The following is a 27,235-nucleotide window of genomic DNA, read 5'->3' as shown; positions in this document are numbered from 1 at the left end:
ACTGAGGTCTGGAGGAGGGGCATAGAGGGAGGAGCCAGTTCACACCCATTCAAAGTCTTATAGTGTGCCCATGTCTCCTGCGGATCCCGTCTATACCCCATGGTCCTTTTGGAGTCCCCAGAATCCTCTACGGACTAATAGAAAAGGATTTACCGGTAGGTATTAAAATCCTATTTTCCAGGACCAGAATATCTCTCCTGTGGTGGCTACACAGTTCTCACCTCCTAGAGGGAAGAAGGTTCGGGATCCAGGATTGGATCCTGGTGTCCATGGATACAAGTCTCCGAGGCTGGGGAGCAGTCTTTCAAGGGGAAGAATTTCCAGGAAAAAAGTTCAAGCCGGGAAGCTTGCCTGCAATAAGCATTCTGGAACTATGGGCTATTTGCAACGGCCTTCTGCAAGCGGAACATCTTCGCGATCTGACCGTCTTAATTCAGTCGGACAACTTAACAGCAGTGGCGTAAGTAAACCGCTAGGGCGGAACGAAGAGCAAAGCGGCAATGGCAGAAGCCACAAGAGTTTTCCGCTGGGCGGAAAGGCATATAAACGTTCTATTAGCGGTCTTCATTCCGGGTGTAGACAACTGGGAAACAGACTTTCACAGCAGACACGATCTCCATCCAAGAGAGTGGGGTCTTCAGCAAGACGTTTTCACAAAAGTGACAAGTCTTTGGGAAATTCCTCAAATAGACATGATGGCATCTTGCCTCAACAAGAATCTTCAGAGATATGGTTCCAGGTCGAGGGACCCTCATGCAATAGCGGTGGACGCCCTCGTGACGCCGTGGGTGTTTCAGTCGGTCTATGTGTTCCCTACATTTCCACTTTTTCCGAAGGTCTTAAATCGATCACGAGCTTTGTGGCCTCCCAGGATGCACCGGGCTCGTCCATATAATCCCGCCCACCGACTCAGTCAAATCAGTTTTTTGTTTGGTGCGGCAGGAGTCGGACCATGGTCACAGGGCTGCTGTGTTTAGCAGCCCTAAGAGCTTTTTTTTAATTTATTTTTATAGTCTTACCTTTTTTTGAGTGAACTTTCCTAACAGCGTCTTACACGCATATTGGAAAGAGTCGCTCCAACAACTCTCTGCCGGGTCGCAACAACGCTTACCCACGGTACAAGTGCTGTCTCGACGGGCGTCTGTGTCGGATGTTACTAGCAGGTCCAGCAGACGTTACCAGGCTGTGGCTGGAGCACGGGGAGAAGGTAAGGCATCGGTTCCGCTTATAGGGGGAATACGGACACAGCCGCACTGATTTGGGAGGAGACTACCAAACAGTAGCTGGCGCGCCACCACGACAGGTGCTCTAGCGCTAGGCTTTAGGGATCAGAAGGCGCCAGGAATAGTTTGAGGCTGCGATCCCTAGGGTTGATGCCAGCAGTGGGGAGTCAGACGCTCTCCTGGTCGCCCCTCCCCCCAGTTCATGACCAGTTTCCGAGCGTCTCCTGCCATGAACTGATTGCCTCACTTCCGTCTCAGACGCTACCACGAGGGAGCTCGGTCGCAGCGTGGCGCTGTGTCTGTATACACTAAAGTATACACTAAAGTTGGACCGCTAAGAGACTGGGTCGCAGACAGAGCGTCTGCATGCACTAACGTTCACTGAGCGTCTGTGTCCAATAAAAATACTGGAGCGGCTGTGTACACTAGTAGCGTCTGGATCCACTCAGCGGAGTGCTAACGTATTGATCGATCCTGGAAGTGGGGTGAGTCTCCCTGTATCCCACTCTACAGAGTAAGGGTTATACAGCACTAAAATTCTATCTACTATGTTAGTATGAATAGTTAAGTTTAGTGCCTATTGCATATGAGGTTTTTTTTACAATGCTGTGGTTTTCTCCGCAATTGCGTCTGAATACATTAAAATAACTATAATACAGAAAACAGTAAATGTACGCCTACATACTTGAAATGTGTTTGTAGTTGATAATATGCTCATATGACTAATAATATCATGTGGCTGACTGCTAGTGTGATTGCTGACTTTATTTATGTTTGTCAGTGTTTCTTTTTCTGAACCTCAATGCTGGTGCCTGGGTTGGGGATCAGATTGATATCACTTTTTATGCAATATAAAGTGTGTTCAGTCACAGATTGTGTAGTACTGTGGATGAGTTGATTAGTTATCAAGTCTAAGAGCGGCAAAGGTGACGAGGTTACTACAGTAACACCAGCACTTAAAACATGTTTATCCTGCAAGGTTGGATTACTAACTCAATCCTTGGGAAATAATGGGTTGTGTGCAAATTGCTTTTCATTTCAGCAGACTACTAGGCAGATCCCTGTTCAAATAGATCCACCTTGGGCCATATTTGCACAGACTTTATCCAATATAGCTGACAGGTTGGCCCCTGCAGCTCCTATCGCAGGAATAGGTTACACAATTAACCCTTACATGCAGCTCCCATCTTATGGTATAGACCCTACAGCTTCTACATGTCAACAAGCTGATAAACCAAAGGTAAATATATCATCCAATTCGCAAGCTACACAGGAGGATACAACAGATGATGACTCCATATACTCTACTTCACCTTATGAAGAACAAATAGAGGGCTTCAGCTCAGAAGATATAGATGAGTTAATTGGAGCAATGAAGGCTATTCTGTCTCTTGAAGATTCAGCTGAGCCAGTAGTAAAAACCTGTGTTTAAACGTCCCAGAACAGTGAGGGTAGAATTTTCAGGGTCAGAGAAACTGACGGAAATTATTGAGGAACCTTGGGCTACACCCAATAAGAAATATAAAATCCCAAGGAAATGGGATTCGTACTACCCGTTTCTAACTGGGGACTGTTTAAAAAGAGAAGTGCCTCCTAAAGTAGATACGCACGTCATTCGACTGGTGCGAAATTCCGTTTTACCCTTGCCTTCAACATCATTAAATGATGTCACAGACAGGAGAGTGGATGGTTTTTTGAAAAACATTTTTTCCCTGTCGGGCAGTCATAAGGCTGGCTATGGTCTCTGCCTGGATGGCAAAAGCGGTAGTTGAATGGGCTTTTAGCACCTACTAGGGAGCAGGAGTCTCATATAGCCCATATGAAACAAGCTGCACTATTTCTAGAAGAAGCAGCAATGGATATGGGTACGATTGCTTCCAAAGCTTCAGCCTTAACGGTAGCCGCTCGAAGAGTAATTTGGCTACGTACATGGAAAGCTGATTTCGAATCCAAAAAGGTTCTGGAAGCTTTGCCTTTTGTTGGGAACATTCTTTTTGGTAAGGAATTGACAGATTCTGGAGTCAGAGGCTGAATCCAAGAAGGTTAAATTTCCTGCCAGTTATACTCCTAAACCTAGGGGTTCAGGTTTTAAGCCATTTCGGTGGCATGGTAAAACAAAAGGTAAGAATGGACCTAAGCAAACCCAGTACAATAAGTCAGGTAAAATGAGGAAGCAGTGGGCCACTAGAGGGCCAGCTTCCAAACCAGAACAGAAACCATCAGTCTGAGGGTGCGGGCCTCCACTTGGGGCATTCCAAGGTAGGGGGCCGTCTTCTTCAGTTTGCACACGTATGGCAGCAGTCGACAAGACGCTTGGGTGTAAGAAGTGGTATCTCTGGGTTATGTTTTCCCATTCAAAAAACAGCAATTCCACTCAAGGTTTTTTTGTACCAGCCTGTCTCACATAGAGACGAGGGCCAGGGCACTGCAAGAAGCAGTTCACAAATTGCTTCAGTCAGGAGTAATCGTGCCAGTACCTCCGGAACAACAGGGGAAGGGGTTTTACTCCAACCTATTCTTGATCCAGGAATCAAATGGGTCGTTTCGACCCATTCTCAATCTCAAAATGTTGAACAAATACATTTGGGTACCGAGGTTCCATATGGAAACATTACGTTCCATAACTTTGGCCATGGAACCAGGGGATTACTTGGTATCTCTGAATATACAAGATGCTTACCTGCATGTGCCGATAGCATTGTCCCATCAGTGTTATCTCAGGTTCGCTATCCTCCAGCAACATTTTCAGTTCCAAGCCTTACCCTTTGGGTTGGCTACAGCCCCCAGAGTATTCACCAAGATTATGGTGGTTATGGCATCTTATCTCCGCAAACAAGGGATAAGAATTTTTCCATACCTCTACGATCTTTTAATCCTGGCACAGTCCCAGGAATTGCTCTTGAGCCATCTCCAACAGACAATAACAAAACAAAAACATGGATGGCTCATAAATTGGGCAAAGTCGTCTGATTCCGTCACAATGGATGATTCACTTAGGGGCTGTATTGGATTCATGTCTGCAGAGGATACTTCTACCTGTGGGAAAAATATCCAAGGTGCAGTTGATGACTCAGGAATTGTTGCACAGTCAAACAATATCAGTTCACACGGCTAAGCGAGTGATGGGGTTGATGGTGTCGACATTCGACATGGTGAAATATGCACAATTCCACTCAAGACCTTTGCAACATCTGATCCTAACCAGATGGAATGGAGTACATCAGACAATAAGGAAACAAATGATGGTACTTCCGGTAAAGGTAAAAAGGTTGTTAGCCTGCTGGCTACAGACATCCCATCTAGACAAGTGGAGACTCTTTTGGATATCAGATTGGGTGATCCTGACAACGGATGCCAGTTTTCAGGGCTGGGGAGCAGTGTCCGGAAAATTATGGTTCCAGGGACAATGGACCAAAGAGTAAAGTTGCCTGCCAATAAATTTGTTGGAACTACGAGCCATATACATGGCACTGATTCAGGCAAAGGACATTCTGCAAGGAATACCAGCCCAGATCCGCTCGGACAATGCAACGTCAGTAGCGTACCTCAACCATCGGGAAATAACTCGCAGCCAAAGAGCAATGGAGGAGGTAAGTCACATATTAAAGTGGGCAGAACTCCATCTTCCAGCTTTATCCGCAGTGTTCGTTCCAGGAGTCCTAAACTGGGAAGCGGACTTTCTCAGTCCACACACCATTCAGGAAACCGAATGGGCTGTACACCCGGAGGTCTTTCAGACTCTAGTAGATAAGTGGGTGTTGCCAGAGATAGATCTCATGGCATCCCGTCTGAATCACAATGTTCCGGTATACGGGTCAAGAACAAAAGACCCCGGAGCGACCCTGGTGGACGCACTGTCAGTGAAATGGGAATTTCATCTGGCATATCTGTTTCCTCCAATCTCCCTGCTACCCAGGGTGGTGAGGAAAATAAAGCAAGCAAAGGGTGCCGTGATTCTAATAGCTCCGGCTTGGCCAAGGAGGCATTGGTACATAGATCTGCAGAGGATGTCGTTGGATGCACCAATTATGCTCCCTCAACGTCCAGATCTACTAATGCAGGGTCCTTGTTGTCACAAGCATCTGGAACGGCTGTCTTTGAAATGGCTGTTGAAATCTCTATCCTAAGATCGAGAGGTTTTTCACAACAGGTAATTCAAACAATGCTTAGAGCAAGGAAACCTTCCTCTGCTCGCATTTATCACCGAATATGGCAAGCCTATATTCATTGGTGCAGTGAAAGAAATATGGATCCAAAATCTTTCAGAGTATCCAGAATCTTAGATTTCCTTCAGGCAGGAATGGATAAGGGTTTGAAGGTGGCTTCCTTGAGAGTTCAAGTTTCAGCATTAACTGTATGGTTTCAAAACACAATTGCTACTTTACAGGATGTGCGTACTTTTCTCTGACGTCCTAGTGGATGCTGGGGACTCCGTCAGGACCATGGGGATTAGCGGCTCCGCAGGAGACAGGGCACAAAAATAAAGCTTTAGGATCAGGTGGTGTGCACTGGCTCCTCCCCCTATGACCCTCCTCCAAGCCTCAGTTAGGTTTTTGTGCCCGTCCGAGCAGGGTGCAATCTAGGTGGCTCTCCTAAAGAGCTGCTTAGAAAAAGTTTTTAGGTTTTTTATTTTACAGTGAGTCCTGCTGGCAACAGGCTCACTGCAACGAGGGACTTAGGGGAGAAGAAGTGAACTCACCTGCGTGCAGGATGGATTGGCTTCTTAGGCTACTGGACACCATTAGCTCCAGAGGGATCGAACACAGGCCCAGCCATGGAGTCCGGTCCCGGAGCCGCGCCGCCGACCCCCTTGCAGATGCCGAAAAGTGAAGAGGTCCAGAAACCGGCGGCAGAAGACTTTTCGGTCTTCATGAGGTAGCGCACAGCACTGCAGCTGTGCGCCATTGTTGTCACACACTTCACACCAGCGGTCACGGAGGGTGCAGGGCGCTGCGGGGGGCGCCCTGGGCAGCAATGAGAATACCTTGTTCTGGCTAAAAAAATACATCACATATAGCCCCTGGGGCTATATGGATGTATTTCACCCCTGCCAGGTCTCACAAACACCGGAGAAGAGCCCGCCGAAATAGGGGGCGGGGCCTATCTCCTCAGCACACAGCGCCATTTCTCTATCGTCCTAGTGGATGCTGGGGTTCCTGAAAGGACCATGGGGAATAGCGGCTCCGCAGGAGACAGGGCACAAAAGTAAAGCTTTCCGATCAGGTGGTGTGCACTGGCTCCTCCCCCTATGACCCTCCTCCAAGCCAGTTAGATTTTTGTGCCCGGCCGAGAAGGGTGCAATCTAGGTGGCTCTCCTAAAGAGCTGCTTAGAAAAGTTTAGCTTAGGTTTTTTATTTTACAGTGAGTCCTGCTGGCAACAGGATCACTGCAACGAGGGACTTAGGGGAGAAGAAGTGAACTCACCTGCGTGCAGGATGGATTGGCTTCTTGGCTACTGGACATCAGCTCCAGAGGGACGATCACAGGTACAGCCTGGATGGTCACCGGAGCCTTGCCGCCGGCCCCCTTGCAGATGCTGAAATAAGAAGAGGTCCAGAATCGGCGGCAGAAGACTCCTCAGTCTTCTAAAGGTAGCGCACAGCACTGCAGCTGTGCGCCATTTTCCTCTCAGCACACTTCACACGGCCGTCACTGAGGGTGCAGGGCGCTGGGAGGGGGGCGCCCTGGGAGGCAAATGAAAACCTATTTTGGCTAAAAATACCTCACATATAGCCTCCGGAGGCTATATGGAGATATTTAACCCCTGCCAGAATCCGTTAAGAGCGGGAGACGAGGCCGCCGAAAAAGGGGCGGGGCCTATCTCCTCAGCACACAGCGCCATTTTCCCTCACAGAAAGGCTGGAGGGAAGGCTCCCAGGCTCTCCCCTGCACTGCACTACAGAAACAGGGTTAAAACAGAGAGGGGGGGCACTAATTTGGCGTTAGAAATATATAAAAAAGATGCTATAAGGGAAAACACTTATATAAGGTTGTCCCTATATAATTATAGCGTTTTTGGTGTGTGCTGGCAAACTCTCCCTCTGTCTCTCCAAAGGGCTAGTGGGTCCTGTCCTCTATCAGAGCATTCCCTGTGTGTGTGCTGTGTGTCGGTACGTGTGTGTCGACATGTAGGAGGACGATGTTGGTGAGGAGGCGGAGCAATTGCCTGTAATGGTGATGTCACTCTCTAGGGAGTCGACACCGGAATGGATGGCTTATTTAGGGAATTACGTGATAATGTCAACACGCTGCAAGGTCGGTTGACGACATGAGACGGCCGACAAACAATTAGTACCGGTCCAGACGTCTCAAAAACACCGTCAGGGGTTTTAAAACGCCCGTTTACTTTAGTCGGTCGACACAGACACAGACAGGGACACTGAATCCAGTGTCGACGGTGAATAAACAAACATATTCCTTATTAGGGCCACACGTTAAAGGCAATGAAGGAGGTGTTACATATTTCTGATACTACAAGTACCACAAAAGAGGGTATTATGTGGGATGTGAAAAAACTACCATAGTTTTTCCTGAATCAGATAAATTAAATAAAGTGTGTGATGATGCGTGGGTTCCCCCCGATAGAAAATTATGGGCGGTATACCCTTTCCCGCCAGAAGTTAGGGCGCATTGGGAAACACCCCTTAGGGTGGATAAGGCGCTCACACGCTTATCAAAACAAGTGGCGGTACCGTCTATAGATAGGGCCGTCCTCAAGGACCAGCTGACAGGAGGCTGGAAAATATCATAAAAAGTATATACACACATACTGGTGTTATACTGCGACCAGCGATCGCCTCAGCCTGGATGTGCAGAGCTGGGGTGGCTTGGTCGGATTCCCTGACTAAAAATATTGATACCCTTGACTGGGACAGTATTTTATTGACTATAGAGCATTTAAAGGATGCATTTCTATATATGCGAGATGCACAGAGGGATATTTGCACTCTGGCATCAAGAGTAAATGCGATGTCCATAACTGCCAGAAGATGTTATGGACACGACAGGGGTCAGGTGATGCAGATTCCAAACGGCACGAAGGTGTATTGCCGTATAAAGGAAGAGGAGTTATTTGGGGTCGGTCCATCGGACCTGGTGGCCACGGCAACTGCTGGAAAATCCACCGTTTTTACCCTAAGTCACATCTCTGCAGAAAAAGACACCGTCTTTTCAGCCTCAGTCCTTTCGTCCCTATAAGATCATATCTGCCCAGGGATAGAGGAAAGGGAAGAAGACTGCAGCAGGCAGCCCATTCCCAGGAACAGAAGCGTTCCACCGCTTCTGACAAGTTCTCAGCATGGCGCTGAGACCGTACAGGACCCCTGGATCCTACAAGTAGTATCCCAGGGGTACAGATTGGAATGTCGAGACGTTTCCCCTTCGCAGGCTCCTGAAGTCTGCTTTACCAAGGTCTCCCTCCGACAAGGAGGCAGTATGGGAAAAAAATTCACAAGCTGTATTCCCAGCAGGTGATAATTAAATTACCCCTCCTACTACAAGAAAAGGGGTATTATTCCACACTATATTGTGGTACTGAAGCCAGAAGGCTAGGTGAGACTTATTCTAAATCTAAAAAATTTTTGAACACTTACAAAGGTTCAAATCAAGATGGAGTCACTCAGAGCAGTGATAACGAACAGGAAGAAGGGGACTATATAGTGTCCCGGGACATCAGGGATGCTTACCTCTATGTCCCAAATTTGCCCTTCTCACTAAGGGTACCTCAGGTTCGTGGTGCAGAACTGTCACTATCAGTTTCAGACGCTGCCGTTTGGATTGTCCACGGCACCCCGGGTCTTTACTAAGGTAATGGCCGAAATGATGATTCTTCTTCGAAGAAAAGGCGTCTTAATTATCCCTTACTTGGACGATCTCCTGATAAGGGCATAGTCCAGGGAACAGTTGGAGGTAGGAGTAGCACTATCTCGGATACTGCTACAACAGCACGGGTGGATTCTAAATATTCCAAAATCGCAGCTGATCCCGACGACACGTCTGCTGTGCCTAGGGATGATTCTGGACACAGTCCAGAAAAAGGTGTTTCTCCCGGAAGAGAAAGCCAGGGAGTTATCCGAGCAAGTCAGGAACCTCCTAAAAACAGTGCATCATTGCACAAGGGTCCTGGTAGAAAATGGTGGCTTCCTACGAAGCAATTCCATTCGGCAGATTTCACGCAAGAACTTTTCAGTGGGATCTGCTGGACAAATGGTCCGGATCGCATCTTCAGATGCATCAGCGGATAACCCTATATCCAAGGACAAGGGTGTCTCTCCTGTGGTGGTTATAGAGTGCTCATCTTCTAGAGGGCCGCAGATTCGGCATTCAGGATTGGATGCTGGTGACCACGGAGCCCAGCCCGAGAGGCTGGGGAGCAGTCACACAAGGAAAAAATTTCCAGGGAGTGTGATCAAGTCTGGAGACTTTTCTCCACATAAATATACTGGAGCTAAGGGTAAATTTATAATGCTCTAAGCTTAGCAAGACCTCTGCTTCAAGGTCAGCCGGTATTGATCCAGTGGGAAAAACATCACGGCAGTCGCCCACGTAAACAGACAGGGCGACACAAGAAGCAGGAGGGCAATGGCAAAAACTGCAAGGACTTTTCGCTGGGCGGAAAATCATGTGATAGCACTGTCAGCAGTGTTTCATCCCGGGAATGGAAACTGGGAAGCAGACTTCCTCAGCAGGCACGACCTCCACCCGGGAGAGTGGAAACTTCATCGGGAAGTTTTTTCCACATGATTGTAAACCGTTGGGAAATACCAAAGGTGGACATGATGGCGTCCCGTCTGAACAAAAAACGGGACAGGTATTGCGCCAGGTCAAGAGACCCTCAGGCAATAGCTGTGGACGTTCTGGTAACACCGTGGGTGTACCAGTCGGTGTATGTGTTCCCTCCTCTGCTTCTCATACCTAAGGTGCTGAGAATTATAAGACGTAGAGGAGTAAGAACTATACTCATGGCTCCGGATTGGCCAAGAAGGACTTGGTACCCGGAACTTCAAGAGATGTTTACAGAGGTCTTATGGCCTCTGCCGCTAAGAAGGGACTTGCTTCAGCAAGTACCATGTCTGTTCCAAGACTTACCGCAGCTGCGTTTGTTGGCATGGCGGTGGAACGCCGGATCCTAAGGGAAAAAGGCATTCCGGAAGAGGTCATTCCTACCCTGGTCAAAGCCAGAAAGGAGGTGAACGCACAACATTATCACCACATGTGGCGAAAATATGTTGCGTGGTGTGAGGCCAGGAAGGCCCCACAAAGAAATTTCAACTCGGTCGATTCCTGCATTTCCTGCAAACAGGAGTGTCTATGGGCCTCAAATTGGGGTCCATTAAGGTTCAAATTTCGGCCCTGTCAATTTTCTTCCAGAAAGAATTGGCTTCAGTTCCTGAAGTCCAGAACTTTGTCAAGGGAGTATTGCATATACAACCCTCTTTTGTGCCTCCAGTGGCACTGTGGGATCTCAACGTAGTTCTGGGATTCTTCAAGTCACATTGGTTTAAAACCAGTCAAATCTGTGGATTTGAAGCATCTCACATGAAAAGTGACCATGTTCTTGGCCCTGGCCTGGACCAGGCGAGTGTCAAATTGGTGGTTTTTTTCTCAAAAAAGCCCATATTGTTTGTCCATTCGGACAGGGCAGAGCTGCGGACTCGTCCCCAGTTCTCTCCCTAAGGTGGTGTCAGTGTTTCACCTGAACCAGCTTATTGTGGTGCCTTGCACCTACTAGGGACTTGGAGGACTCCAAGTTGCTAGATGTTGTCAGGGCCCTGAAAATATAGGTTCCAGGACGGCTGGAGTCAGGAAAACTGACTTGCTGTTATCCTGTATGCACCCAACAAACTGGGTGCTCTTGCTTTTAAGCAGACTATTGCTAGTTGGATGTGTAATACAATTCAGCTTGCACATTCTGTGGCAGGCCTGCCACAGCCAAAATATGTAAATGCCCATTCCACAAGGAAGGTGGGCTCATCTTGGGCGGCTGCCCGAGGGGTCTCGGCTTTACAACTTTGCCGAGCGGTTATTTAGTCAGGGGCAAACACGTTTGTAAAATCCTACAAATTTGATACCCTGGCTAAGGAGGACCTGGAGTTCTCTCATTCGGTGCTGCAGAGTCATCCGCACTCTCCCGCCCGTTTGGGAGCTTTGGTATAATCCCCATGGTCCTTTCAGGAACCCCAGCATCCACTAGGACGATAGAGAAAATAAGAATTTACTTACCGATAATTCTATTTCTCGGAGTCCGTAGTGGATGCTGGGCGCCCATCCCAAGTGCGGATTATCTGCAATACTTGTACATAGTTACAAAAATCAGGTTATTATTGTTGTGAGCCATCTTTTCAGAGGCTCCGCTGTTATCATACTGTTAACTGGGTTTAGATCACAAGTTGTACGGTGTGATTGGTGTGGCTGGTATGAGTCTTACCCGGGATTCAAAATTCCTCCCTTATTGTGTACGCTCGTCCGGGCACAGTACCTAACTGGCTTGGAGGAGGGTCATAGGGGGAGGAGCCAGTGCACACCACCTGATCGGAAAGCTTTACTTTTGTGCCCTGTCTCCTGCGGAGCCGCTATTCCCCATGGTCCTTTCAGGAACCCCAGCATCCACTACGGACTCCGAGAAATAGAATTATCGGTAAGTAAATTCTTATTTTTCCTGCTCAGCTCCGCTGCGAGGAAGGCTCCCAGGACTCTCCCCTGCACTGCACTACAGAAACAGGGTAAAACAGAGAGGGGGGGGCACTTTTTTGGCGTTTTTTGATATATTAAGCTGCTATAAGGGAGACAACACTTCTATAGGGTTGTTCCTATATATTTATAGCGCTTGGGTGTGTGCTGGCAAACTCTCCCTCTGTCTCCCCAAAGGGCTAGTGGGGTCCTGTCTTCGATAAGAGCATTCCCTGTGTGTCTGCTGTGTGTCGGTACGTGTGTGTCGACATGTATGAGGACGATGTTGGTGTGGAGGCGGAGCAATTGCCGGTAATGGTGATGTCACCCCCTAGGGAGTCGACACCGGAATGGATGGCTTTGTTTATGGAATTACGTGATAATGTCAGCACATTACAAAAATCAGTTGACGACATGAGACGGCCGGCAAACCAGTTAGTACCTGTACAGGCGTCTCAGACACCGTCAGGGGCTGTAAAACGCCCTTTACCTCAGTCGGTCGACACAGACCCAGACACGGACACCGAATCTAGTGTCGACGGTGAAGAAACAAACGTATTTTCCAGTAGGGCCACACGTTATATGATCACGGCAATGAAGGAGGCTTTGCATATATCTGATACTGCATGTACCACAAAAAGGGGTATTATGTGGGGTCTGAAAAAACTACCTGTAGTTTTTCCTGAATCAGACGAATTGAATGAAGTGTGTGATGAAGCGTGGGTTAACCCCGATAGAAAACTGCTAATTTCAAAGAAGTTATTGGCATTATATCCTTTCCCGCCAGAGGTTAGGGCGCGCTGGGAAACACCCCCTAGGGTGGATAAGGCGCTCACACGCTTATCAAAACAAGTGGCGTTACCGTCTCCTGAAACGGCCGCCCTCAAGGATCCAGCGGATAGGAGGCTGGAAACTACCCTGAAAAGTATATACACTCATACTGGTGTTATACTGCGACCAGCCATCGCCTCTGCATGGATGTGCAGTGCTGGGGTGGTTTGGTCGGATTCCCTGACTGAAAATATTGATACCCTAGATAGGGACAGTATTTTATTGACTTTAGAGCAATTAAAGGATGCTTTTCTTTATATGCGAGATGCTCAGAGGGATATTTGCACTCTGGCATCGAGAGTAAGTGCGATGTCCATATCTGCCAGAAGAAGTTTATGGACGCGACAATGGTCAGGTGATGCGGATTCCAAACGGCATATGGAAGTATTGCCGTATAAGGGGGAGGAATTATTTGGGGTCGGTCTATCGGATTTGGTGGCCACGGCAACAGCCGGGAAATCCACCTTTTTACCTCAGGTCCCCTCCCAACAGAAAAAGACACCGTCTTTTCAGCCGCAGTCCTTTCGTTCCTATAGGAACAAGCGGGCGAAAGGACAGTCATATTTGCCCCGAGGCAAAAGAAGGGGTAAGAGAGTGCACCAAGCAGCTTCTTCCCAGGACCAGAAGCCCTCCCCGGCTTCTGCAAAGCCCTCAGCATGACGTTGGGGCTTTACAAGCGGACTCAGGGGCGGTGGGGGGTCGACTCAAGAATTTCAGCGCACAGTGGGCTCACTCACAGGTGGACCCCTGGATCCTGCAGATAGTATCTCAGGGTTACAGGTTGGAATTCGAGAAGTCTCCCCCTCGCCGGTTCCTAAAGTCTGCTCTGCCAACGTCTCCCTCAGACAGGGCGACGGTATTGGAAGCCATTCACAAGCTGTATTCTCAGCAGGTGATAGTCAAGGTACCCCTCCTACAACAGGGAAAGGGGTATTATTCCACACTATTTGTGGTACCGAAGCCGGACGGCTCGGTAAGACCTTTTCTAAATCTGAAATCTTTGAACCTGTACATACAAAAATTCAAGTTCAAGATGGAGTCACTCAGAGCAGTGATAGCGAATCTGGAAGAAGGGGACTTTATGGTGTCCCTGGACATCAAGGATGCTTACCTGCATGTCCCAATTTGCCCTTCACATCAAGGGTACCTCAGGTTCTTGGTGCAAAACTGTCATTATCAGTTTCAGACGCTGCCGTTTGGATTGTCCACGGCACCTCGGGTCTTTACCAAGGTAATGGCCGAAATGATGTTTCTTCTGCGAAGAAAAGGCGTATTAATTATCCCTTACTTGGACGATCTCCTGATAAGGGCAAGGTCCAGGGAACAGCTGGGGGACGTAGTAGCACTAACCCAAGTAGTGCTGCAACAGCACGGATGGATTCTGAATTTTCCAAAATCTCAATTGACCCCGACGACACGTCTGCTGTTCCTGGGAATGATTCTGGACACGGTTCAGAAAAAGGTGTTTCTTCCGGAGGAGAAAGCCAGGGAGTTATCCGAACTTGTCAGGAACCTCCTAAAACCAGGGAAAGTGTCTGTGCATCAATGCACAAGAGTCCTGGGAAAGATGGTGGCTTCTTACGAAGCGATTCCATTCGGCAGATTCCACGCACGAACTTTTCAGTGGGATCTGCTGGACAAATGGTCCGGATCGCATCTGCAGATGCATCAGCGGATAACCTTATCGCCACGGACAAGGGTGTCTCTTCTGTGGTGGTTGCAGAGTGCTCATCTGTTAGAGGGCCGCAGATTCGGCATACAGGACTGGGTCCTGGTGACCACGGATGCCAGTCTGAGAGGCTGGGGAGCGGTCACACAGGGAAGAAACTTCCAGGGAGTATGGTCAAGCCTGGAGATGTCTCTTCACATAAATATACTGGAGCTAAGAGCGATTTACAATGCTCTAAGCCTGGCAAAACCCCTGCTTCAGGGTCAGCCGGTGTTGATCCAGTCGGACAACATCACGGCAGTCGCCCACGTAAACAGACAGGGCGGCACAAGAAGCAGGAGAGCAATGGCAGAAGCTGCAAGGATTCTTCGCTGGGCGGAAGATCATGTGATAGCACTGTCAGCAGTGTTCATTCCGGGAGTGGACAACTGGGAAGCAGACTTCCTCAGCAGACACGATCTACACCCGGGAGAGTGGGGACTTCATCCAGAAGTCTTCCACATGATTGTGAACCGTTGGGAAAAACCAAAGGTGGATATGATGGCGTCTCGCCTCAACAAAAAACTGGACAGGTATTGCGCCAGGTCAAGAGACCCTCAGGCAATAGCTGTGGACGCTCTGGTAACACCGTGGGTGTTCCAGTCAGTGTATGTGTTTCCTCCTCTGCCTCTCATACCAAAAGTACTGAGAATTATACGGCAAAGGGGAGTAAGAACGATACTCGTGGCTCCGGATTGGCCAAGAAGAACTTGGTACCCGGAACTTCAGGAGATGCTCACGGAAGATCCGTGGCCTCTACCTCTAAGACGGGACCTGCTTCAGCAGGGACCGTGTCTATTCCAAGACTTACCGCTGCTGCGTTTGACGGCATGGCGGTTGAACGCCGAATTCTAAGGGAAAAAGGCATTCCGGAAGAGGTCATTCCTACACTGGTAAAAGCCAGGAAGGAGGTGACTGCACAACATTATCACCGCATTTGGAGAAAATATGTTGCGTGGTGTGAGGCCAGGAAGGCCCCCACGGAGGAATTTCAATTGGGTCGATTCCTACATTTCCTGCAAACAGGATGGTCTATGGGCCTCAAATTGGGGTCCATTAAGGTTCAAATTTCGGCCCTGTCGATTTTCTTCCAGAAAGAATTGGCTTCAGTTCCTGAAGTCCAGACTTTTGTAAAAGGAGTACTACATATACAGCCCCCGGTTGTGCCCCCAGTGGCTCCGTGGGACCTTAATGTAGTTTTGGATTTTCTCAAATCCCATTGGTTTGAGCCACTCAAATCGGTGGATTTGAAATATCTTACATGGAAAGTAACCATGCTACTGGCCCTGGCTTCAGCCAGGAGAGTGTCAGAATTGGCGGCTTTATCGTATAAAAGCCCATATCTGATTTTCCATTCGGACAGGGCAGAACTGCGGACGCGTCCTCAGTTTCTGCCTAAGGTGGTGTCAGCGTTTCACCTGAACCAGCCTATTGTGGTGCCTGCGGCTACTAGCGATTTGGAGGATTCCAAGTTGCTGGACGTTGTCAGGGCATTGAAAATATATATTTCAAGGACGGCTGGAGTCAGAAAATCTGACTCGCTGTTTATACTGTATGCACCCAACAAGCTGGGTGCTCCTGCTTCTAAGCAGACGATTGCTCGTTGGATTTGTTGCACAATTCAACTTGCACATTCTGTGGCAGGCCTGCCACAGCCTAAATCTGTCAAGGCCCATTCCACAAGGAAGGTGGGCTCATCCTGGGCTGCTGCCCGAGGGGTCTCGGCATTACAACTCTGCCGAGCAGCTACGTGGTCGGGGGAGAACACGTTTGTAAAATTCTACAAATTTGATACCCTGGCTAAAGAGGACCTGGAGTTCTCTCATTCGGTGCTGCAGAGTCATCCGCACTCTCCCGCCCGTTTGGGAGCTTTGGTATAATCCCCATGGTCCTGACGGAGTCCCCAGCATCCACTAGGACGTCAGAGAAAATAAGATTTTACTTACCGATAAATCTATTTCTCGTAGTCCGTAGTGGATGCTGGGCGCCCATCCCAAGTGCGGATTGTCTGCAATACTTGTACATAGTTATTGTTACAAAAAAAATCGGGTTGTTGTTGTTGTGAGCCGTCTGTTCAGAGGCTCCTACGTTTGTCATACTGTTAACTGGGTTCAGATCACAAGTTGTACGGTGTGATTGGTGTGGCTGGTATGAGTCTTACCCGGGATTCAAAATCCTTCCTTATTGTGTACGCTCGTCCGGGCACAGTATCCTAACTGAGGCTTGGAGGAGGGTCATAGGGGGAGGAGCCAGTGCACACCACCTGATCCTAAAGCTTTATTTTTGTGCCCTGTCTCCTGCGGAGCCGCTAATCCCCATGGTCCTGACGGAGTCCCCAGCATCCACTACGGACTACGAGAAATAGATTTATCGGTAAGTAAAATCTTATTTTTTCCAGGGAATGCTGCACATTCAACCACCTTTTGTTCCTCCTGCAGTACCTTGGGATTTAAGTCTGGTTCTCAAAGCCCTCCAGGGGGCTCCGTTTGAACCACTTAAGAAAGTGGATCTTAAATGGTTGACAGCTAAAGTACTCTTTCTTCTGACTATGGCATCAGCTAGAAGAGTATCAGGTTTAGGAGCGCTGTCGTGTAAGTCTCCTTTTCTGATTTTTTTATCCAGATAAAGCAGTTCTCAGAACTAAGTCTGGTTATCTTCCAACGGTGGTCTCTAAGTTTCACCTTAATGAAGAAATTGTGGTCCCGGCTTTTCAGGTAGCGGGACTGTCTGCGGCTGAAGCGTCGCTGAGTCCGTGCATTAAGAATCTACGTAGATCGTACCAGTGCCGTCAGAAAGACAGATTCTCTCTTCATTCTCTACGGATTTCATAAGAGGGGATGGCCTGCTACTAAACAGACGCTAGCAAGATGGCTTCGAATGCCGATTTCAGAAGCATACTCTCGTGCTGATCTCCTTGTTCCGGCTAATGTCTCTGCTCACTCTACACGTAAGGTAGGTCCATCATGGGCAGCACAGCATGGTGCTTCAGCAGAACAAATATATGTCAGCCACATGGTCTTCCATTAACACATTCAGTAGACATTATGCCTTGGATACTTTTGCCTCTCATGACGCTGAATTTGAGCGAAAGGTTCTCCTGTCCAATCAGGAGCGTCCCCACCACTAAAAATTTGCTTTGGGAAATCCCAATGTTATTCTGTGGATAACCTGTGGACCCAGCCGGAGAAATATACGTTATGGTAAGAACTTACCGTTGATAACGGTATTTCTCCTATGTCCACAGGTTTCCACAGGATCCCACCCTGACGCACCTGATTTGAGAATCTTTAGACTCACTAACCTCTTCCCTCTTGCGTCGAAGGGTGTGCATGTGTGTTCTTCTCGCCTGAATAGGGTTCAACATAATGCTCCTGCCTAATTGCTTTGGAAACAACTGATTTGACTGAGTCGGTGGGCGGGATTATATGGACGAGCCCGGTGCATCCTGGGAGGCCGCAAAGCTCGTGATCGATTTGGTGCCAATACGCTGACGCTCAAGCATATCCCAATGTTATCCTGTGGAAACCTGTGGACGTAGGAGAAATACCTTTATTAACGGTAAGTTCTTACCATAACGTATATTTCAAGACATGTCTGCCTGTGTCAGCAAACAAGAGGGCAGTTTTGCGGGCCGCTATTCAGTCTCTCGTAGATTCAGCAGTTTTGTTTCAGGTACCAGTACACCAACAAGGTCAAGGGTTTTATTCCAATCTTTTTGTAGTTCCAAAGCAGAATGGCTCGGTCAGACTGATATTGACCCTAAAGGGACTCAATCGTTACATCACTTCCTACAGATTCAAGATGGAATCCCTGCGGTTAGTGATTGCAGGTTTAGAACCACAGGAATTCATGATTTTGCTGGATCTCAAGGATGTGTACTTACATATTTCAATTTGGCCACCGCATCAGGCGTACTTATGGTTTGCAGTACAACAAAACCTTTATCAATTTCAGGCACTACCGTTTGGCCTCTCGTCGGCGCCTCGGGCATTCACAAAGGTGATGTCTGTGATGATAGCTCGTCTCAGATCCCTGGGAGTGGTAATAGTTCCGTACTTAGGTGAACTTCTCATCAAGGCTCCTTCGCCACAAATATTCCTTCATCATGCCATACTGATGTACAATGTTCAGCACGGTTGGATTGTCAACTTTAAGAAATCAAGCCTGGTTCTCAAAGAATTCAATTCCTAGGAATGATTCTGGATACGGTGGATCAACAGATTTACCTGCCAGAACAGAAAGTACAAAGTATTCGTCATCTGGTACAGTTAGTGCTCAAACCACGGACAGTCTCGGTGCACTTGTGCATTTCACTGTTAGGAAAGATGGTGGCATCTTTCGAAGCACTCCAGTTCGGAAGATTTCACTCACGTCCTTTTCCGCTAGATCTTCTCGCACAGTGGTCAGGCTGTCATCTACAAATTCATCAGATGGTGCGGTTTCTTCCAAGGGCCAGAATATCACTACACTGAGTGCTCCACCTACAAAATCTCACTGCAGGAAAACGGTTCGGAGTCTGGAATTGGATCATTCTGACGACGGACGCAAGTCTCAGAGGTTGGGGAGCAGTGGTCCAACATCATCAATTTTAGGGTCTCTGGTCAGACCGCAAACGATTACTGTCAATAAATGTGCTGGAACTCAGGGCAATTTACAACGCTCTGCATCAGGCAGTTCAAATACTCCAGTCTCAGACTGTTAAGGTTCAGTCAGACAACGCGACTTCAGTCACGTACATCAACAAACTCTATCTCGCATGGTCGTGCGAGAAGTTGCTCGAATCCTGAATTGTGCCGAGCATCACCAAGTGATATTATCAGCAGTGTTCGTTCCAGGAGTGGACAACTGGGAAGAAGTCAGGATTTTCATCCAGGAGAATGGGCCTTACATCCAGAAGTGTTCCTGATGTTAGTCCAGCGTTGGAGTTACCCACAAGTGGATCTTAGATGGACAGATGGACTGTGATCAGGGGACTGTGGAAACTGTTGCAATACACTGGACTCATTGACATGCTCAGGAAACAGACATCAGCATTCTGACATAGTGCGTGACCCTGCTGCAAATAGCCGTTTTATGATCGGTAAAATGTGGAGATGCATGTGGTCCGCATCAATACTCTGGTAGGCTGTGGCATTTAAACCGTGATCAGTTGGTATTCATTTGGGTATGCGGTTATGTGACCAGTGGTCAGGAGACAGCCGTTCACAATACAGACGCCGAGATTCCGGCATCTGAAAATTCCGCCGGTCGGCATGTCGACCAATAGGGACTATTCCCACTCGTGGGTGTCCATGACACCCATAGAGTGGTAATAGAACCTGTGGCGAGCCACCGGGGCCGCTGCGTGGCGGGCCCACTTTGGGCTTCATTGCGCCCCTTCCCGGCCATGTATCTGCCAAAAAAACATTCCCCATACCAGAATATCACCACTGCATACGGGCTGAACCGTTCAAACAAGATGGAATGAATAGAGGTTTATGACAAATTCTCAGCCCTACCATATACATGTCACAGCAGAAAGCGAGATTCCGCAAACCAGGCATTGAATGTCCAATTTTGGTAAGTCTGTGGCACCAGTTTCCTGTTATTAGTTGACAGGAGTGGCACCTGGTACAGGTGTATGCTGCTGTAGCCCATCCACTTAAGAGTTTGACTCTCTCTGTATACTACTGTTGTAACAATTGATTATTGGACTTGCTGTGACTTGTAATCAGTACTGCCATTCTCCTCTGACCTCTCATAAACAAGATGATTTTCCCAACAGAATTACCACTCACTGGATGTTGTTTTGTTTTGCTCATCATTCTATGTACACTGTAGAGAATGATGTGCATAAAGGTCTCAGAAGATTGTCAGTTTCAAAAATATTTTGTCCACATCCTCAGCCGCCATCAGTGATTTCCTGGTCAAAGTTACTTCAATCACATTTCTTCTCCATGCTGTAGTTTGTTCTTGGCAACAAATAAAGCTCTTTACCATGTCTGCATGCATTTATGTGCGTAGTTGATGCTATGCTAATGAGGTATTTGCATAACCAAGCAGGTGTTCAGTTGTTCCTAATAAAGTGGCCAGAGAGATGTATATATAAAAAGTATGGTATAATGACATCCATAGGTGCTTATAAAACATCTCCTTCTGAAACCATGGGCAGTAATGTGGCATTGTTCCGTATCTCCTGTTCTCACAGTCTCATCTCTTCTGGCAAGGCTTTCTAGGTAAATTTGCACAGGAGACTTAACTCTCATTCAGCAACAAAAGCATTAGAGAGGTCGGGCAATAAGGCCTGGTTCATAGTCAACGTTTTAGTTAATCTCACTGGTGGTGTGATCAAGGTTCTGTGCAGGCCAACCACATTTTCCTCACCATATTCTGCAGATCTTTTTTTATGACCCAAGCATTGTGTAAAAGGACATTATCATGGAAACCGGAAAGAACGGTCAACAAACATGCCACAAAATTAGAAGCACATAATTCTAAAATGTCTTTGTATTCTGTTGCATACTAAGGGGCCAGATCAAACCATGAATAACAACCATTATTCCTCCATCCTCCAACAAACTCTACAGTTGCCATTAATCTTTTGAGCATAAAGTTTTCTATTGGTTTCTGCCCAACCCAGTTTTGTCCATTGGACTGGCAGGAGCGGAAGCTTGATTAGTCACTCCTAATGCTGGTCATACATCAGGGCGACCAGCATCTGATCCGAGTCGTCTCACGATTTCCCTTCAACCTCCCCGGGAAGCTCCCTGGGCCACACGAGTGACAAACTATGTTCTAACGACCCATCGTTAAACAGTCCATCCTGTGCCTCACAAAAAAAATAAAAAATCCAGGGAATGGCACTCAAAATCGCATCAGGCATCGTACAGATGGAGCCACGCTAATCGTGGCTCCGTCTTTGTCTGGGTGCGCCCGCCCTGGCGCGCCGCTCGCAGCGTCTGGGACGAGCATACCCCCCATTCACTATAATGGTAGCATCTCTGTGCACTCTCGTGGCGGGGCTAGGCTCCGGATCGCCTAGTCCCGCAGGGTGTGCACGTACGCGATGCAATGCGCGGCCTCGTGGGTTGTATGTCGCATTCTCTGATCATGCATACAGCCCATATTATCCATCGTAATCATATGCACATCGCACCATGTTTTATGCACATCAAATGGAGCCGCACTCATCTAGTGCGGCTCCATCTGTACATAAAACATGGTGCAATGTGCATACGATTACGATGGATAATATCGGATGTATTTATGATCAGAGAATGCAACATTCGACCCGCGGGGCCGCACATTGCACCGTAATCGTACACAAAACATATACGATGTGCACACAATGCATCGTACGAGGTGTCGATATTGTGTATTCATGTATACATGTATATAAGTGTATGGCCAGCATTAGACGTGTTTCCTTTTGCCCCAGACTCCAGTGGCGGCGTGCTTTACACCACACCAGCTATAGTTAGACATTGTGCATAGTGATTTGCAGATGCTCGCCCATGGTAATCGAATACATTAAGTTTTCCCAAACTTCTTCCAGAGCCATTGTGAAACTCTGTAATGAATGTTGTAACGGAGAACAGATAATTTTTCGCACGGCAGTAACTTGACAATGTGGGTTGCTGTAAATGTGGTATTCTAGGACGTTGTAACATCGCAATTCACTGAGCTTTTGAGGATTGAGATTGCATCTATGCAATGGGTGTGGTTGATATGTCCAGACTAATTGCAAGGGGTTTCCATACACCTTTGGCCATAAAGGGGGGTATTCAATTATCTGCGAATTAGCAGCAAATTTTGTGTGTCAATCGGACGAAAATTGCCGCAAAAATGGCTTTTTGCGGGTATGCGCACTCCCGTTTTTCGACCTATTCGATTCCAAACTGGTTTCACGTGAAAATTGTTGCAGTGAAAAGTGTAGGTGAAAATGGGGAATATGCCTGTACCCCAAAAAATGCTAAACTAACATAGGAAAACAGAAGATAAGTGTATTAGAGATCACATTAGAGAGTATTTGGGGACTTAAATTGTGTGAAATGGCTGTTATATGCATTTTTTTTTTTAAATACAAAAAAATGAAAGTAAGTTTTCTTGTGCAAAATAAATGCTCTCATTAAATTTGGGGTACATGAAAATAGGTATAAGTTATATATTTGGGTCATTTTAGGGTACTTAAAAAAAAAGTGTAAACAGACCGATTACTCCCACCTGCAAGCCTAAAAACACCTGTCCTACTCATAAAGCACCCCAATATACCTGTCCCATACCTTGAACCCCAATTTCCATCACTTTGTACTTTTTCACCCCAAAAACGACATGTAATTATTGCCCAATTAAAAATAATTAAAGACTTCAACATGCCTAATTAGTCATTAGGGGGGTGTCCCAGGGGTTCTGTACCATATCCAAACATTTTTACCTTAAAATAGTGAGTTTTCCCAACTTTTCGCCTGCTCAGAGTAGGTGAAGTGAAATTTGTGAAAAAAATTATCACCGCTAAATTTTTCCTGAAAATTTAATAGGCTGTAATTGTGGGAAAAGTCACTTTTTTTTTTTTTGCACAAAAAGTCCGTTATCGCCGCTGATTGAATACCCCCCGAAGTGTGTTTGAGAATATCAAGTGTAATTATTTCTGTTGGCTCTTCTACCCGGCTTCTTTTACATTCATCTAGCAGTGTGTTATGGGATATTCTACTGAAACATTACTGCAGTTTTCATAAATGTCTCCAATTTTAAGCATAGGCCGTAGGGCATGTAACATGTAGCAGTGAAGTAATTTCCCATGTTGTCCCCTACTGTGTGCATATGTGTATTCACCAGCCTAGTTACAGCCTAACACTGGCTCGCAGTTCAGGGACTGTGTTTCATGGATTGTTAAGCTAAATGAGAATTATTCAATAGAAAAATAAAGGTGTTACAATATTTATGACTTTGTAGTATGTTAAAAATCAGATCATTTTAATGGTACATGTTAAGAATTGAATGTGCATATAACCTATGTCTAATCTGTTAGCCACGTGTATTAGGTTTTTCCTTGTTTGTGGCCTTTACTGTATGAATGAAATTACTTTTTGATATAGGGCAATGTTCAATTAGTGTCTAAATTTTCGACAGGGTGGAAAGACGAAACTTTTCGACACTTCACTAGTTCTGGGTTTCTGCACTGTTGAAAATGCTGAAATGTCGAAAAACACGCGTATGAGCGGAATCTCAGCTCATCCATGTGTTTCCGACCCTGCCACGGTCAAAAACGGGTCCGATTTTGACCATTAAGTTTCACCCATAAGAGAGGACAATGAGGGCTGTAACACACATTCCGGTTTTTCCCGGATGGCAAAAAGCCGGACAAACTTTGTCCGGCTTTTTGCCATTTGGGAGAAACCGGCAGTGTCTGTCACACAGGACGGCTTTGAGCCGTGTGTGATGCTGTGCGCATGCGCAGCATCAGACACGGCTTCAGAAAAAAACGTTTTGTGTGAAAGCTCCCCTTCACACACACGGTTTACTGGCTCCAAAGACGGCCCGGCGGCCGCCCGGCCGCCGGACCTTCCAGTGGTGAGACCCGGCTGCAACCCGGCAGCCGGGCCGGGGCTGTGCAGTGTGAAGGGACCCTAGCCCTCACACTGTTAACTACAATGCCGGCACGGGAAAAAGCCGTCCGGCTTTTTCCCGGCCGGCAAAAGCCGGGTAGTGTGTTTCAGCACTGAGGAATCAGCGGGAATACGGGCGGAGACGGACCGCAATAGAATTGTGAAGTGTCGGAGAGGATCCGACACTAATTGAATATATCCCATAGTCACTTTGCAGTTAAACCTATACTTGAAGGTGTTTTGTAGTCTTACAACATGCAAACCCAGTGTCTTTAAGAATGCAAGCAGTAGAATGATCCTTATTCTGTTTCTTCTCAGGTTCATGAAGACTTCATAAACAACATGGCAAACATCACGGTTGAAAGTTTACTGGAAAAGTTTGCAGAGAGTAAAGGCACTGGGAAAGAGAGGCTTGGTAAGTACGAGGTCACAGCTGCATCCGAACATAGTCGCTTGTACACGTGGGTTGCCCCACATGTCTTTGTGTGACAGGCCACGTTGAGTAACATGAAATTGTGTATGTCCCGCTTGCTTTAATTCCCACACGGTTTGAGTGACTGGTGAATGAGTTTGTGTCACGCTTTGACTGATTGATTTTGGAACCGTGTGTTGCTTCCAGCCAGTAAAGCCTCTGTGTTTTGCTGGTAGCAGAATCTCCACTATGCGTAGACAATTTACTCAAATTAAGGGAGACACGCAAAGGCCATGACTGTGTGTGTGGCATTGTGTTACAGTTCTAAGCTTTTGAAAAGTTTTGTAACACAGTAGAGCCAGTGTATAGCTATCTTTGTTTCTCTCTTAGAAAGCTCCTTGTTAAACCTTTTTGTATTTAAATCTGGCTCTATTTTTAACCTGTTTATCCTTAAATATTAGGGACATGTTTATTAATTGCTACGGTCAGCCCCCGATAATACGGTTTACTTATCGCCTCAGTTCGCTACAATAAGAAATTCTTACCTGCTTAATTGTATTATTACTGTCGCCAGGAGAGGCGATCTGATAAAATCCTGTCCCAGCGAACAGTACTAGTAAATTGATTGCATCTGCGATCACTTTACTGTCTATTTCAGCCAGCTGTACATGTGCCTACATTGGGGCACTAGAGGGGAGGGACGATCCTACAGAAACTCTGCAGTAAGCCATAGGCAAATGTTGACTTAGTCATGATGTTGACTTTTTTAGGAGGCATATGGGCCCTACAGACTGGGCGAGCTGCCCGACCACCGATATGGTAGATGGGCGACGCGACTCTGGGAGAGGTTTCCCTCCCCGGCGCCATAGCAATGCATGCTAATATGGACAATCTCGTCCATATTGGCTTGCATGCATAAGCGACGGGGCACCAATGATTAACGAGCGCAGGCTGCGCATCGGTAATCTTTGGTGCTTACACACTGCACGATATGAACGAGTTCACAATGACTAATGAACGAGAACGTTCATATCGTGCAGTGTTATCTGCCAGTGTGTAGGGCCCTTTAGGCTCAGGGTTGCTGTTAAGTGTTGACATAACATCTGTTTCGACATTGAGCCTGTATCAACATGTCAACATTGTGACCATATACCAAATATACCACACCTGCCATACAGCTTCTGTCACCCCTGAAAAGCAATACAAATAGTGGATTAAAGTAAGATAGCTGTATCTTGTGTGATTGTTCTTATATTCATTAGTATACTTCTGTAATCGGGTGTGCATTGGGGTGAAAGGCCTGTTTATTCACGGTCACCAGTGTGACTGCAGCTCACCATTCACCCGTATGGGAATACAGGTATGTTTGTCCGTGCTGGACCGTACTGTCATTGTCACACCACTTCTGGATAGATTAATGCTGAAAAATAGCTTGATTGTGTACCCACAGAACTGCCCTGTGCTGACCCAGCTGTAACATTGCAGAGCTAAGAGCAGTCATTTGTTTTGACAGCAGAATTAATTGAGGCTAAAACATTTGAAATTCCACTTGTATCAAGCTGTTCATTAGGAATTGCTCTCTGGCTTTAGTGCTGTCAGAAAAATAAAATGTCCCACTCTGATTAAATAGCAAAATGATAGCCGGTCCACTGCATTTCAAGAGAGAGGTTGAATAAACTTTTACTGCGGAAACGATTCCGAAGTGACACGCTGCAGGAGATGTGCACTGATATCCAGCTGGGCTGTCAACTGGCACTGCGCCAGACACGCAAAGCTTTGCCACTCACTGTGGCATGGGAAGCGCATACAAGAGTTCCCCAGAGTCCCTCTGTGCAGTATCCTGTTAGAGAGTGAATGTTTTATTTCATACGTTCTACATCAAATATTCCAAAGAAATGGAACTGTGTTTTTCGAAATTTTTATTACAGCAAAGAATTTACAGCCCAACTTGCTCCTTGGCCAAAGAACTTACAATCTACACAATATATTTAAACACAGTGGAGCTAATGTAGAGTGGGGGCTTACGCCTTTCTGGAATTGGGCCTTTTATTTAGTGGCACTTGTAGTTCAGCAAGTGCTAAACTGTCAGTTTATGCAGGCATTGGTTTGCGGGGACTTGTGGCAAACAAAATACTGAATTGTAAATTTCAACTTTTATTAAACCACATCCAGATGGGGATGGGGATGGATCATTTTTGTGGGCTCCATGCTACAGTCTGTCATTGGTTGACATTATGTCAGGGAAGACCCAATGTTGCAGGTTTTCCTGTTACACCACCACTAGCCCCTTATGTCCTACCTAGTGCTTATACTCTTTATTTTCATAGGGACCCTCCCCTGTTTGTTTGAATTATTTACTAGTAAGTTTGGTTCCTCATGCTTTTGGTATACACACTGATCTCCACACATCTTAGATCAGTGCAGTGCAGCATATAAGTGTAGGTACACTCTTTTTGAATGAACGGTTTTTTATTTAGGGTAAATTGCACCCAATTTGTAGCCTACTCTACTTCAAGCCCAAAGACACTTTCTCTTACGTCCTAGAGCAGTGTTTTTCAACCACTGTGTGTGCCCTGTGTGTGTGGTTTTTCAACCACACTAGTGTGCCCTGAGCAGTCTCCCGGTGTGCCGCCATAGAAGCACAGCCAGGCCCGTCAGTGTTTTGCCGCTACTGAGTCCCTGCAACGATCAATACTGGTGGGTTTAGTGGCCGCAGTGACAGTTCTAATTTTGGGCCCGGGCAGTGTTGGGCTCTTGTGGATTTCTCAGATGTGGCTGAAGCGTTACCTATGGAGAAGCTGAGACATGA

The 27,235-nt window shown here is 46.9% G+C and overlaps 1 protein-coding gene across 1 annotated transcript in view; it reads left to right on the top strand.

Moving 5' to 3' along the window:
- FCHO2 (FCH and mu domain containing endocytic adaptor 2) overlaps positions 1 to 27,235 on the top strand; it is a 418,994-nt gene that overhangs the window by 250,321 nt on the left and 141,438 nt on the right. Inside the window, exon 7 of the mRNA XM_063963877.1 lies at positions 24,333 to 24,429. Coding sequence (XP_063819947.1) covers positions 24,333 to 24,429 — 97 coding nt within the window. The remainder of the gene's footprint in view (positions 1 to 24,332; positions 24,430 to 27,235) is intronic.

This window comes from Pseudophryne corroboree, chromosome 1, assembly GCF_028390025.1.
Source record: "Pseudophryne corroboree isolate aPseCor3 chromosome 1, aPseCor3.hap2, whole genome shotgun sequence".
NCBI lineage: Eukaryota > Metazoa > Chordata > Amphibia > Anura > Myobatrachidae > Pseudophryne > Pseudophryne corroboree.
This window is presented reverse-complemented; position numbering and strand designations above follow the sequence as displayed.